General features: G+C 35.2%; 1 protein-coding gene across 1 annotated transcript in view; it reads right to left on the bottom strand.

The window, feature by feature from the left end:
- Positions 1-6,697: 6,697 nt before the first annotated feature.
- Positions 6,698-15,634, bottom strand: part of LOC141599737 (pleiotropic drug resistance protein 1-like) — a 43,533-nt gene continuing 34,596 nt past the window's right edge. The window contains exons 4-23 of the mRNA XM_074419846.1: positions 14,566-14,725; positions 14,394-14,470; positions 14,231-14,284; positions 14,045-14,135; positions 13,538-13,839; positions 13,143-13,424; positions 12,104-12,420; positions 11,632-11,792; positions 11,297-11,400; positions 10,982-11,138; positions 10,651-10,710; positions 10,385-10,506; positions 9,817-10,149; positions 9,387-9,677; positions 9,203-9,286; positions 8,986-9,119; positions 8,527-8,754; positions 8,200-8,371; positions 7,852-8,106; positions 6,698-7,274 (exon numbers count right to left, since the gene is read on the bottom strand). Of these exons, the coding sequence (XP_074275947.1) occupies positions 7,008-7,274; positions 7,852-8,106; positions 8,200-8,371; positions 8,527-8,754; positions 8,986-9,119; positions 9,203-9,286; positions 9,387-9,677; positions 9,817-10,149; positions 10,385-10,506; positions 10,651-10,710; positions 10,982-11,138; positions 11,297-11,400; positions 11,632-11,792; positions 12,104-12,420; positions 13,143-13,424; positions 13,538-13,839; positions 14,045-14,135; positions 14,231-14,284; positions 14,394-14,470; positions 14,566-14,725 (3,651 nt within the window). The 3' untranslated portion in view covers positions 6,698-7,007. The remainder of the gene's footprint in view (positions 7,275-7,851; positions 8,107-8,199; positions 8,372-8,526; positions 8,755-8,985; positions 9,120-9,202; positions 9,287-9,386; positions 9,678-9,816; positions 10,150-10,384; positions 10,507-10,650; positions 10,711-10,981; positions 11,139-11,296; positions 11,401-11,631; positions 11,793-12,103; positions 12,421-13,142; positions 13,425-13,537; positions 13,840-14,044; positions 14,136-14,230; positions 14,285-14,393; positions 14,471-14,565; positions 14,726-15,634) is intronic.

Raw genomic sequence — 15,634 nt, 5'->3', positions numbered from 1 at the left:
TAATTCCACTCGATCGAGAGGTTTTGTGCTCAGTTTCTCGATCGAGTGGTTTAATTTCACTCGATCGAGTGGTTTGTCCTGCTTTTGTTTATTTTCCGCCTAATTTCGTATGGGCTTTTGTAATTAGTCCATAGATTAGGTTTAGAGTGGATTTTTCGTATAAGACTAAGTAGTGAAGAACGTAACTCCTCTCTTCGCTCTTCTCTCTCTCCCTTCTCTTCGACACTCTTGGTCTCTCATACATTTTTACTCTATACTTTTCTACTCGGAATTGGATTACGATTGGTACTATCATCCTTCTTTTATCTTTTAATTATAATTACTATTGCTATTGTGTTGTTATTTTCCCTATTATTTTATCTCTACCTTGTTCAATCTTTATTAGTTCGCTTTAATGTTTACTGTTAATCATTTATATGTTGTTTTTATTGATTCGATGATGAGGCGTAGCTAATTCCTTTAATATGTTAGGATTGGGGAAACCGTGGTAGAAACATGTTAGGATCGACATGATTAGGTTAGCTTTGCGACAAGAATTGTATTAAGCAATATAATTGTGTTTAGGTTGAATGAATGCATGCAGGAGACCGATTAATTAGTTACCCCCGACCTGGATCGAAAGATTGGAAGGGAAGGCTTGCTTAATTATAATAGGTGACACCTAATTAGGGCGAAAGCTAAGTTAGGAAGACCCTAGGGCGATTAGAGAACGAAAGGGTATAATCGTAGGTTTAAGGACCGAAAGGTGACGACCTCGCTCTTCTTATCAATAATTTAATCGACTTTGTTGATCTGATAGTGTAACTGCCACGGTAGACCGATTCCTAGCATATTTCCCCCTTTTATCTGATTTACCCCTGTTTTTCTTCCTTATTTTCTCTACTTTATTTCTCTTCCTTACTCTCATTAGTTTAGAATCAATCATTTAAAACCCCCCATTTTGGTTACCGAGACGAACTTAGACAAAGCTGACATCTTCCCATCTCCCTGTGGAGATCGACCCGACTTCCCTAGCTATATTAGTTAGAGCCAGTTGGTATTTTTGACAGTTATACGACAGCCGTGTCACCCAGTCCAAGGATCGGGTTCCTTATGAAATTGGATGGGCAGGGACGTCGGTTGATGGGGGAAACAATTAAGACAAAGTGTCAATTTACAATTGTTGGGGTTTGTCTAGCAGTCATTGTGTTCATCACGACAACATGAACAACTTGGGGGATCCGGAGGCATCCTTCCACTCCTCTATTTGGTATGCACTACGAAATTCTCTTGTGGCTTATCATTCATATACCTATCTCAAACACGACCAAGCGGGGTCAAGACCGGTATGGGTCCCAACTGTATCCAACCGAAAGTTGAAAGTAAACCACAGGAAGAAAACACGCCTCAAGACAATTAATCCAGATACGGAAGAAACAACTATTGAGGGCCTTGATGAAGGTCCAAGCATTTTCAAAATGAATTGCCCTCAAGAGGGCAAAATACAAAATCAAGATTGCAAAAGTGAGCAATCAAATATCAACAATTCACCAAGCACAAGCGATGAAGATTGCGGGAGCGACAACAACCAAAACAACGAAGCCCCACATGATGGCGTTTCAATTGACGTAAGCAATACCTTACCCCCAAACTTTCTATGGACAACGCAAGGGAGAATCAACAATGTTTTGGCAAATATTTCGATGGATCCAAGAGCGTTACATAACTTATTGCCCCTCGAAAGAGCCATACGTGACAATATCAAGTTTTCCGGCACCCAATCAACTATAAGATCAAAGAAATATTCCAAGCCTCTCACATGTATCATGGCCTATGAGGTACCTCTACAAATTGGTGATTGGGAAGGAACGACAAACTTCATGGTTGTCGATATAGAAAGTGATGATGTTTCGCTTAGTGCCGAGTTTATGGAGTCGATAAAGCCATGGACAACATCCCATGACCGACTCACTATATTCGTCGAAGAAGAAAAATTCGACATTATGATCTACACGGAAGTAATGAAACACGGATCTCTTGCCGACCTATCACGACGAGAGACCCGTCCAATTGAAGATCTATTGGGCATAACGCAAGTTAAGAGAAGAGGAAGATCCAAGACGATAAACACGGAAGTAAACCTTTGGCCAACAAGGAAGAAATCAAGAATAAATGTCCAAAGGTCAACCTCAACCAAACAATAACATTCCGCAAGGGCGTGACCATGAGAAGCCAAAGTAATTCCTATCAACGGACATGGTCACGTCGAAATGGTGTGATTGACGAGGGCGTCAACCATTCAAGTGGGGGATAATGTCACGGTTCGTTTTTTTCGAACTCCCGTGACACGCCAAAGATGCATAAGGGAGCTCACACAAAGCATACACGCATTTTCGAAGTCTATACTAACTCCAAGCAGCTCAACAACAGTTCACTCCAACTCACGACTAGCTCACTCAAGTGTACTCAGCTCACTCCTAGTCGGGGCAGCTCACTCTTAGTTGAGGTTAGCTGGACAAGCTACTGTGAAGTCCACAAGTCCATATATGCCGAAGAGGTGCGAGTATGCCAAGAAGTGCGACCAAGGGCCATGTACCAAGTCCCTTGTCCACATACATTCCCCTTAAACCATCCTTATCCTCTCCCTTATCCTTATCCTTATCCGTTCCCCCTCACACACCAAATACATCCCCCTAAAGAATATTCCCTTGTGAGAGAGAAGCATATACATCCCCCTTGTCATCCTTATCCTTTCCCTCTCTCACACCAATACATTCCCCTTTCTCCCTTCCTTTTGGCGCCATCCATCAAGGGACACAATGGTTCGCCCTCCTCTCCCTTTGCCGCCAATACTCCAAGGGACACGATGGTTCACATGTCACCCCTTTTTGCCACCAACATCAAGAGGAACGAAGGTCGCACCCCTTCGTTCCATACACCCCTTTTGGACGTTATACATGAAGAGGAACAAGGAGGTTCATTCCCCCTTATTCACATCCTTTCCCAAGAGGCACGAAGGAGGCACCCCTTCACACCAACCATCACATTTCCTAGGCCTATAAATAGAAGGCATTAGGCCTCATTTTCATTCATCAATTAGAATTCAATTTGCATTCAATCTACAACTTTGTAATCATTTAGCAATCATATTGTAATCTTTATTACCGCATTTCAAGCATTGTACAAACTCTCAGTATTATTAATAATATTCAATCTTTCCGCTGCAACTCTTGTAGATTTGCAATTCTCTCTCAAATATTCTCAAGTGATATCATTTCGAAGGCCTGACTCGTACTAAGCCGTGTGTCTTGGCACGAGTGGCGCACGTATTCCTCTTCCAGAAGAATAAGTACGTGACACGGCTCACCTAATTTTTGCATTATTGTCGAGGAAGGTAATAGCTGATTTTTGTTTCTTGTAGTAACTGATTGCGTTATTTGGAATAACCATGTATATAATATAAATTTATAAACTCATTACACAAATAAAGCAAATAATTAAGTGGCCAAACTAATTAGTTCCATTATAATCATATTTGGAAAATAATTCGAACTCAATAAACAAACATTGTTGAAAAACAATCCGACTTACAAGTAATTGGAAAACTATTCAATATCATCAAAATGCAAAAGTCATGTGTCTAAAGATTGTGTAGACTCCCAGTGACTAACAAGTAATGGCTGATGAGACAAAATAATGTACCTGGCCTGATGACAACTTAGCCATAAACCTATGTCAAAACTCACAATGAGTAAGTGCTTATACAAAGAAGTTTGATCGAGAACCTACGCATGAGACATGACAGTGATATCCAAATAAAACTGCACTATTCCATCTATATCTATATTCTATATAAAATTATAAAACAAAAACCACATCACTTTTTTTTCCCGCCTACTGCTAACCTATCTATAGATTAACCTTAACTAAACCCTAAAAAAGTTGCTTACTCAATATTGCAACGACATTAACTTTTAATGTCTTATATATTATCAGCGTTCTAATACCTCAATCTCTGCATTTTTTTTCTTTAAAAACCTTCAACCTCCCCATTTAATTGTTCATTTTAATCTTAATTTTGAAATACCAATCTAAGTTTCTTGCGTTCATTTGCTAAGTGGATTCCTTCAAGTTAAGTTTTTTTTATAGTTAACCATTTAATTTTTGGCTAGATTTTCTGGTAATATATGAATTTTGACATACCTATTTTACCCATTTCAAAGATCTGAATGAATTATTTATTCTCTGAAGTAGGGTAAGTATTTTAGTTAATGTTTTTATAATCCACATTATATTGCTATGGTTTATGTAACGGTTAAGTTGGAATACTAGATTCATTATGTTATTTTTAATCCTATACCTATCATTTTCGTTTCAGTTCATCAATTTATGATTTCATATTCCTTATCCAGTTACAAATTGTAAACAATCGTATGTCTTATATCTTAAATAAAGTTAATGTCTCCTTTTAGATCCATTGTAAGTTTGTAACACTAGAAGTTCTATTGGTTTGCTTTGGTTGGATATGACTTGGACAAGTTTTACATCTTAGCATTCCCTTTAATTTGTCAATTTCAGTAATGCATATATATTTAGATGCTAATAATCTTATATTGTATAAACTACATATACACAATACAAATACGAAAAATATTAGGGTGAAATTTGTTGCCTACTAAAAAGGTAAGCTTAAGTCATTTACATCAGTAATTTAAGCGTAATTTTGATTAAGATGAAATCTATGCTCTTTGGGATAGGATATATGGTCGAAGCTAAGTGTGAAGTATGCAGTAATAGACTAAATACTGAGTTCATTGAGAATTCAAAAGCTTCCGCAGAAACCATGTACTGAGTAATTGAAAAGGCTATCGTTGTTTGTTTCAATAATTCTAAATTTATTAGATGGTGATTTGGTTAGCATGAAGTTAGTTTAATCCCTATGTTTTTTAGTTTTTCCGGTAATTTGCCAAAAATAGACCTTGATATCGATTGTGTTGTGGTTATTAAAGACTCGACGGCTACTGACCAAATATGAATCTCAAAATAGTATATATAAAACTAATTCTAATGATTAAGTAAGTCTTCTAAGAGATTGTTCTACAATAAGTTTATTTGAGAGAGCTAAAAGTTATAAAACAGTGAGAAATAGTATGAAATGAACTAATAATGAAATCATATAACAGGAATGAAAATAGGTATTAAATACACATTGGGCAAAAAAATGTACGAAAACCACATTTTAGGCAAAAAAAAATGTACAAAAAATACATAATTAAAGGATTACGAGAACAATGGTCGATTAATAATTTAATGAAAGACTATTTATCCATGTATTTCTCTTAATGATGAGGATAAGATAGGTAAAGCCTTTTATCCTCTTTCAAATTGTTCGGTTTTACTGTAAATGATCATGAATTATTTCAATTGTATATGTCACATTTTATTGTCTTCAAAAATAACAGTTAAATGATCGATGTTATTATGATGGAAATTATGTCAATCTCTTTGGATCGTGCCATGCTAATTAAACTGCTGATTTTATCAACTTTGCCAAACTTGGCTGTGTACTTGTGTTAGAGTCTTATATTTAACACAAATATTGGTAAACAAGTATGGAGTGAGCATCTTTCATTGTTGAAGCCTGGAGGGTAGTTTGTGTTTTGAGACTCTAACCCAATTACACGTTATGATTGTATAATTAAATTGCTCATGTTGTGTATTATTTGAGTTTATTAGTTACTCCGTATAAAACTGCCTCGATTAATCCACGATTGGTTTTCTTAGTTTTGGATACCCACAAAACCGAATGCATAGTGTACTACATGATCTCATTTCTCATCTATGTAGGTTTATTCTCATAGTAATTATTGCTATTAATAATCGGTTCTGCTAAATACATTGTGTTTGAAATATGGAATTTTTACATATTTCTACCCTTCTTTTCCTACACTTACTTCAATCGAAGCAACTCCTTATGCCTTGGCATTGAGTTCATTTAAGGACTTGAATTGGTATTATGTTGAGTTCGCGATTAGACTGAGTTTTTCCCCGTATCTTATGTACTTTTAATCGCATAATGAACAAGAATAGTACATGATAAACTTCTAGAAGTAGTGGTTATATACTTATGTCTAGCGTTGGGATAGACTAGTAGTAGTGCTTATGTTTAATAAATAAAAAATAAAAACCTTTTCTCTTTTTCGTGCAGATTATAGATGACGGGTTTGTATAACAAGAATATAGTCCTTTGTCTCGGCTAGATTGCTGCCTATTTTATTTTTGTGGATCAAAACATAATAGATGAATGCAGTAGAGTGCAATTTGTTCCATTTGTGGCTTTATGTCTATAACTTTCCATCAATGTATAAAATTATTGTATTTCGTAATTTCTAACTATAATATCTATTAGTTCATGCTCGGAAAGTCGGGGCTTACTACGTGCCAAATTTGTTACATACGGGTTTTGGGTTCTTACTACGTGCCTATTTTATTTTCAAGGTAAATAATTTTTAGGAACAATTAATTAACAAAGATAAAAATTATAAGTATAAAATAAAATTGTGTTTACAATGCTATAAAGTATACTAAAATAAATTTTTAGCATAAAATTTCAAAATGCTTTTATATATACCCGTGCAACTTTGCACGGGTGTTAAACTAGTTTCAAGTAGGTAAAACAAACCTACCCGATATTATAATACACAAAAGAATAGAGCATTTAAACTAACAATGGGTAATTATTGTCTTATACAAACTAATAATGTTGTTATTAATATGCATGATTGTTTTAGTATTTATTTTAGATACCCATAATTTAGCCATATGCAAGTCTAACTCGCTCTAGTTATAGCCAAATTTCCGAGAATAATTTTTCCTAAATAATGTTATATTACGTTCATCTCAATTATTTGTTTATCTTTAATTAAAATGAATATAAAATAGGTTAACTGATGATTGAGAGAGTAATATACTACATAGAAATAAACAATTTAATCATAGTTCTACCATTCCCCTAAAATGATAGTTTATCATCTCTTTTGGAAGTTGAATGTCTTGACTGAGAAGGCAAAGATGAAAGCAAAGAGGACAGCAAATCCAGCAACAATAGCAGCTACTTCTCCAAGGAAATCATGATGGAATCCAAAGTAGTTCCTGATAAACTCTTCTACTGTCACATTTTCGGGATTGTCGACGAGTGTCTCTTGTATGTCCCCGAACTGAGAGGCTACTAACCCGTACAATGTCCATGACACCGGACAAATGTAGTAGTACCATCTCCACCATATGGGTATTTTCTGTTTTATTACCAAGAATAACATTATAATTAGTACCCAACTTCCCTTATACAATGTTGTTAGGATCGAGATTCTACTTTGAATCGATGGGGAAGGTAGGATCGAATCGGTAGAATCGCATCGTAGAATCGTAAGATTCTACAAGTTCATCAAATATAGTTTTTATTTAGTAAAAATATATAATTGAAGATCAAAACATTTATTTATACACAAAATATTGATAATTAATGATTTTAGCATATTTCATGAACATGTTTCTACAAATTACATAAAATTTGGATTTTACGATGTCATTATATAAAAATATATTTTAACATAATTACTAGGTAGTCGGATCGTAGGATCGTAAAATCGTATTATGATTCTACCTCTTGAAAATTTCAAATAAATAGGATCGTAAGATTCTACAAACATGATAGAATCGCACGATTCGGGATCGGCCAAGCATTTTTGGATCGTAAAATCGTAGAATTATATGATCGAATCGGGATTCTAACAACAATGCCCTTATATATAACAATGTTAAGTAATCAAGCATGGTAATGAACTAACGTAGTAGTGTGTAAAAAGGGATTACCGGTTTCGGTATGAGGTATCCAGAGAAAAGGTTCCAAATGCCATAAAAGGCGGCAGCAATGATGGCGGCAACATGATGGTTGGGTGTGATGGCCACGGTCATCATGCCGTAGTAGGTGAAATAACAAAGGGTAAAGAACATGAAGAAGAAATACCATAAGAACTTGGTTGCTGTCCATTCAAACCCTATCATGGCATATACTATTACGCCATATACTAATGCTTGCACAAAGATATATGGTATCTCAATCAATGCCTGTCACCAAAGACAAAGGTTAACTGCGGCACCGGTGAAACTGTTTCATATGAGATTTAATGTTTTGAAAATTGAATTGTAAGTACATGTTACCTGAGCAAAAGCATATGGTAAAGCTGAATACATGCCAGCAGCCTTTTCTCTATAGAAAACTGTTCTTTCTACAGAAACTACTGGTTGAACTGTAGATGCATTTTGCACACCAATAAACAACACAGCAGCGTACATGGAACCCATCGCATTGAATAGATGTTGTGATTTTCTTCTGAATAAAGAAAAAAATAAAAACTACAATTTACTGGCAAATAGAGAATAAAATCAATTGGTTTGAGTGCCCAAAAAAATGTAACTAAATACAACATAAATATATGGAATACTAATTTTCTTTGATCGTTTGTGATTTTTAGTGTCGGGACATACATTTTTCCTCCAAGTTGCCAAAAGATAGTCCCGAACATTGTAGCAATGGCGGTGGTAAATAGAAATCTGACGGCGGTGTACATAGGATTACGCCAGTAAGACCAGTTCTGTTTCCACAAACAAGCCATAGTTTGTACTATGAAAGGTTGGGAATACTGAGTGTTGAAATGAAGGTCTTTTGAACCAGGTCGAGGTGTTCCTAGCTCTTGGATCAATGCCTTATTTCTCCTGTAACCAGAAGTATCTAACATCAGGCACGAGTCTCATGCTCGTCATACTGTAATTTTTTTTATATTTGTAAATTTGTAAACTTTCATTAGTTTGACAGCAGCTGCAGATCCAGGTTGAATATGGATTCATGTTAGTCCTTAGGGAATTAAATTTGGATTCAGTAGGATCCAGTTAAGATCTCGTTCATTATCATCCTTTCACCCTTGGTTAAATATTTGATAGAGGTACCTGTACAGGTCTGAATTCTTGTAAAAATTTGCAAAATCTACACCGAGAGCTAGTTCTTGGCCTGGTGTTGAGACCTCTAACATCCAGGTTGCTGGATTATAACCATCTATGATTTTCTGCACTCCTTGAATACTCTATATCAAGCAGATAAATCACTTAAATGGAAGAATTTAAGTGTAAAGTCTACGCATGCCAAGCCTAAAAATCACAAGTTAACCTCAAAGTAATTGATGAGATCACCAGATTGATGTCCCAATGGTCCAACATATATTTCTTGTCCTCCTCTCTTCATCAAAAATAGCTGTAACAACCATAAGAACAAAATCTATTATTTACTTTTCTAAAGTACGATGAATGATCAAATCAAGGTCCTTTTTAATATTAATGGATCCAAATTTTACCTCATCGAAAGCCTCAAATATGTCAATACTAGGTTGGTGAATGGTACACACAACAGTTCTTCCTGTATCGACTGTGTTTCTGACAGTCCTCATCACTATAGCTGCAGCTCTTGCATCAAGCCCTGAAGTTGGTTCATCCATGAAAATGATTGATGGGTTTGCAACTAACTCAACTGCTATAGTAAGCCTTTTCCTTTGCTCGGTCGACAAACCACTCACACCAGGCAACCCCACTAGTGCTCCTCTCAATGTATTTAGCTCAACTAACTCCATCACCTCCTCCACAAACATCTGCTTAGACAAAAGTAAATGTAAGTATAACATTTTGTTACATGCAAGTAAAATCAGATTCCAATTTAAACTCTTACATGCAAGTGATGCGAATGAGAGTGACATTATTTAGAACTTCAGTGTAAAATAAAATACTAACCTCTCTAATTTGGGGATTAACATCAGAGGATAAACGCAACCAGGAAGAGTATAACAGAGATTCATGGACTGTGACATAGGGAGAGTGGATATCATTTTGCTCACAATATCCAGAAATTCTAGCAAAAGTTTCTTGCTTCTTAGGATAACCCGAAATTTTAATGTCTCCTTCGATGTACCCTCCTGTTTTTCTACCAGCAAGGACATCCATGAGCGTCGTTTTTCCAGCGCCGCTGACTCCCATTAAAGCAGTAAGAACTCCTGGCCTAAATGCTCCACTAACACCTTTAAGTAGTTCTAGCTTATTTTCCATCACACCTTGTGCTTTCATTTCCTGGTTTTAAGAGTAATCAGTAGAGTTGTAATTTATACACAGTGACTCATGTACGAGATAGTCTCACAAGTAACACTAATCCAAATCGATGCATATTCTTCCTTACATTATACTCCGTATTTTTTTAATGAATTGGTTACATATGTAATAAATTCTTATATATATGAACTTTGTAATTTATAGAACAATTGTATTTTTTTAGACTCGATAATAATCACCTCCAACTTATATTTACCTGTGGCATGTCGACTGAATATCGGACTTCGTCAAAGGTAATTAAATGTTGCTCAAAGGGAAGAATCATTCCTTTTTTCTTAATTTCTTGTGTTGCTTGAACAATAATTTTGCCACCATTTCCTACAAAAATTATCAGTCTACATTGAATTTCCTTATATTGAGAAATAAATAAGCCTAGTATATTATTGAAGATTGAATAAATAAATAAAACAATAATCAACATCTCAAACAGTCCCGTGTATGGCAAATCAAAAAGGTGAGTACCATTCATGTTGTTCATATTATCATCGTTGTCATCTGGGATTGCTTGAGTAGTCTTGAATGCTGCATATGTACATAATGCAATGTTAGTCTTATGTCTACGACATTACCTAATGCCTTAAGAAAAAGCACTACTTCTATAATGAGTGTGCATGTCAAGTGTACACAACCTTTTATGCTGAAAATATACATAAAGGTCACTTGCAAATGACACATAATGATAACTAAGTCAAGTATCAATAATTTTCAGTGACTATTACATCCAAATATAGATGCAGAGAATATTTAATACTCAGCACTTTAGTAAGTTGGTTAGGGTTAAAAGACGACATACGACTAAGTAAAGCAAGAGCAAGAGTGTAAACAATGTTGAAGAGAAGAGTAAATCCAAGTAATGCGCCTGCTGCTATCCAATACCAATATGTGTGAGTGGGAAAACCACGACCCTTTAGGATTACAACTCCAAGTGTTTCATTTTGGCCTGGAAGAATCTGCGGTGTACACGAGCAAATATTAAAGCAAACTCTAAAACAACAACTAAATTCGCATATGGTATGAAATTGGCTGATATGAATCATCGTATGAAACCTAAATATATATTTAAAAGTTGAGAGAAGGGAAAACCAATAGTGACACTATAGAAACATACTTTGCTCCAACTGTGCCCGAGGAATTCATTGACAACCACAGCATTCTGAGCATACATCATCGGTGATACCCAATACCCCCATATCCACCATTTCTTTATATTATCTGTTGAACAAAAAATATGTAAGCTTTAGAAAATGTCTGGCAATTGATATAAAAATTAACTTGAGGAAAATGTTGTTCGACATGTAAGTTTTTTTTGTACTCCGTATAAGAATGTCTTATTATATGAGTTATTCCCTTCCATTCTTTTTTGAGGATTACATAGTTTTGAGGGTTACTTTAGAAATTTAGGAAGGTACATTTAGTCTTTTGCATAAAATTGTTAGATCTTACCCTTTGAGAGAATGAAACCACCCAATACAAAGAGTCCGAGCAAAGAACATGATCCAAATGTGTTTGAGACAACCATAGTCCTTCCTAGTGATCCAATTGTCTTAAACAAACCAGAAGCCATTTGGTTTAAAAGTACTAGTATGAGGTAATACTTGAACATCCTACAAGAAATATATATGCCATGATCAAACATTGTATTAGATAACTCTGAGGTCGTTCAGATAACTTGAAAATAGGGGGAAGTCGACGAAACCTAAAGGAAGAGCATAAATGCCCTAGCCCTATGATCGTAAAATTTAAAAGGTCACTCTTGATCAGTCTGACAACACTTAACTCATACATATAACTGTAAGAAAATGAGAGGAACTCAAAGAAACCTAAAAAATAGCTTAAATGCCCTATGATCGTAAAATTAAAAAGTTCACACTTGATAACAATACAAGAATTTGAAATTCTAAAAGAAGTTGGTTACCTTCCAACATTAGAATCAAATCCGATGACATAGTAAGTTAAGGACACCATAATCGTAACTTCAACAAAGGTAATGGGTATCTTAAGGATCCAACCAGGTAGAGTATATGCCCAGGATGGAAAGAAGAGGAGGTCGCGATGCTTATAGAAAACAGGAAGTTTGCCTACTGTCATCGATATCTCTGACATTCCATGGAACATACATATCAGCACCCCAAAAAATAGTGCACCAGAGAATAATGAGCCATCTGTTATGGTGTCCTTGTGCATCTTGGTTCGAAAGAACACCGTCATTATTATACAAGATAAGACAAAGAGCTGATATGCACAAAGATAAACATAGGATTAGTATTTTCATCATAAAATCGTGTTGAAAGCTAAGCTACTTGGACTAGGCTGCAAGCTCATTCATAGACCTCGCAAACGCGTTATATAAGTCTGTGTTAAATTTTGACAGTAGAAGTATAAAGACCAAAATTTCCAAACATAGATTTCTGTTTATATGTTGAAATTGTTTAATATTACAATATATGGTGAGAATTGTTAGCTCCATGTTTGGAAGTTCCAAACTTGGATCTTTGTTTATATATTGAAATTGTTTGATATTACTCTATATATAAGGGAAGATATATGGAGCTTAATATGTCATCATTACCAATATCGTTTCTCCACATATCATGTAATATCATATACATTTAACATATAACTAAAATCATCGAGGTTAAGAATACCATACTCATTATATTTTGTTGTCAAAATTTCCATAGTCGGGCTAGATGCCTCAAGTAATTTCAGAGCTGTTGTCATGTCATTTCTAATGTTGGGCCAGTTCTAAATCTTTATGGTTTAAGTAAAATAATGGGTGGTATAGATTACTTGGGATCCTTTTGTTGGGTTCATGTCAGGTTGGGTTCATGTTCATGTCGTCAATATAAGTCTCGATTACTTGGGATCCTTTTGTTGGGTTCATGTCAGATTCTGGTTGGATGATTCCACTAAGACAGTTTTCTAAGATCTAATATAAATGATGGAATACATACTTGAGTGATCTTGAATATGTACACAAATGAATTCCTCTTCATCAACAATAATTCTCTATCAAAGCAAGCTTTCAGATAATCTCTTGTACCAACACCATATATTTTGGTAGTTAAGGCAGCTGGATGGCTTTTGGTTTTGTCAAATGCAACTACAAGCTCTTGACCGAGCTTTCTTCCCACATGAAAAGACTTGAATGCTTCAGCGAATTCCTTTGAGGTGATGAAATGATATGGCACATGTCTTTTTGCCCAGTATTGCTCCTGGTCTTTCTTGGACGTCACCTGTTTATAACAACATTAGGTTAAATCTTAAAGCCAAAAGAAAGGCACAGGGAAGCAATAGTTACTTAAATAATATAAATGGCATAAGGACAATGTAGGGAATTATTACTTACTTCCTGCAAGAAATCAGCAACTCCTTTTCTGTGAGGACATTGAAATCCCATGGACTTGAAGAAGTCGAGAACGTGTTCACGAGGACCTTGGTACACAATTTGGCCATCAGAAAGTAGGATGATATCATCAAAGAGGTCATATGTCTCAGGTGCGGGTTGCAGAAGTGAAATGACAGCAGTTCCGTTGAGAATATGGATTGATTGTCGAATTGAGTTTACAATCTGGTATGTTGTGGAACTGTCCAATCCAGTTGATATCTCATCCATGAATAGAGCCTTGGCTGGTCCCACCAACATTTCACCTATAATTAACCATTTTGTTACAAAATCATCGAAAATGATTGTCCGAAAGTCTACTCCCAACTTCTTATTTTTTGTAAGCCAATTTTGGAAGTGGTTAGGTGAAATATTTTTAACAACATCTGATGTACCATGTCATAGTACTTCCGACTAATGAAAAACTCTCATTATCAAATTAAAGTAGTCATTTGAGTTGTATGTGTTTACCGGTTGTGACACGCTTTCGTTGACCACCTGAAACACCTCTAATCACCTCATCTCCTACCATTGTATCAGCACAGATGTCTAGCCCTAATATCTGAACAAATTTCAAAATTCCAGCAAAACATTTGACAAATCTTTTAATAAAAACAACAATTCAAAAATAGTAATGAAGGTTTTATGATAAAATACCTTTAGGATATAATCCGTAATAATATTCTCTTTCTGACCCTCAACTGCTGAAGCCTAAAATATTACAAAGTATATAGTAAAATATAAGTGTAGTTGTATATAGCCATATAGGTAACTTTATTCATGTACTAAACACATGGATGTTTTCCGAAACCAGAGTTACCTTCATGAAAAGATCAATATCAGGATCTGGCTTAATATTGGACTCTTTTTCTCTTCTACACAGCTCAGCTAACATTTCTGTAAATTCCATGAAAAATTAGCTTATTATTTCTTGACCCCTGCAAACTTACTTAAGATTAAAGGATAGAAAAAAAAACCGAAGCAAAACGAACCATGGCCATATCCAACACCCTGAAATCTGGCAGAAAATGCAAGGGTTTCTCTGACAGTAAGTTCAGCCATATGAACATCATGTTGGCTAATGTAAGCTGCTGTTCTTTGTGGTACAAATTCGTTCATGTTATGTCCATTATATGTCACTTTTCCTGTAACCTGTTCATGTGGATGGATAACTTAGTTAAAATTACTCATATACCATTCACATATCCACTAGAAGATATTAGGGAGTAACTTTGACTCCGTATTTGGCGGCAAGTGTAGGACACTATTACACTGTAAAAAGGCTTCGTTTTTGTTGTATAAAATCAAGAGTTGGGAGTATAGAGCGTACTTCAATTTGGTTCATGAGTGGGAAAATTCCATATACTATATTGTAAGTTCAGGAAGTACGGAACGTAGGCCAGGCTTGCGTAATTATTTACGAATTACAAGATAGTTTTTCGTTCGAATAACTATGCCGGACATATAAACTCCCATGTTCGCTCACCCATATCTCCCTTATTCCCTCTTCCATATCTATATAAATAGACATGAGATAAGAAGATTAAAAACTCAGAAAATTTACTGCATCTTCTTCTTGAACAAAATTAACAAACTACATATAAAACTTCAAGTTATTATTTGTTTTTATACCAAATTCATAGGACACCGTCTTATCGAAATAGTAAATTCAGAACAAGCCATGCATTAATATAAGAGTCGAATTATTCTATTAAGAAAGAGATGTTGATTCGGTATAATTTTATAATTGTTGGTTTACCTATATTTCAAAACAATCTAATTAAACAAATTTCAAAATCTTTTAAGATGACGAATGCTAAGGAAATGACAATGAAGGTTAACAAGCTGGAGAAGTTTGAGGGTGTTGATTTCAGAAGATGGCAGAAGAAGATGCACTTCTTATTGACAAATTTGAAAGTGGTTTACATCATGAGTACTCCTGCTCTACAGTAGATGATAATAGTATCGTAAAGGATTTAAGGAGGAGAAGCAAATGGCATAATGATGACTATATTTGCCGCGTACACATTCTAAATGCTATTTCAGATTTCCTTTTTTATG

Source organism: Silene latifolia, chromosome 9, assembly GCF_048544455.1.
Source record: "Silene latifolia isolate original U9 population chromosome 9, ASM4854445v1, whole genome shotgun sequence".
Lineage (NCBI taxonomy): Eukaryota > Viridiplantae > Streptophyta > Magnoliopsida > Caryophyllales > Caryophyllaceae > Silene > Silene latifolia.
The sequence above is the reverse complement of the archived record's forward strand: the minus strand, read 5'-3'. Positions and strand labels throughout refer to the sequence as shown.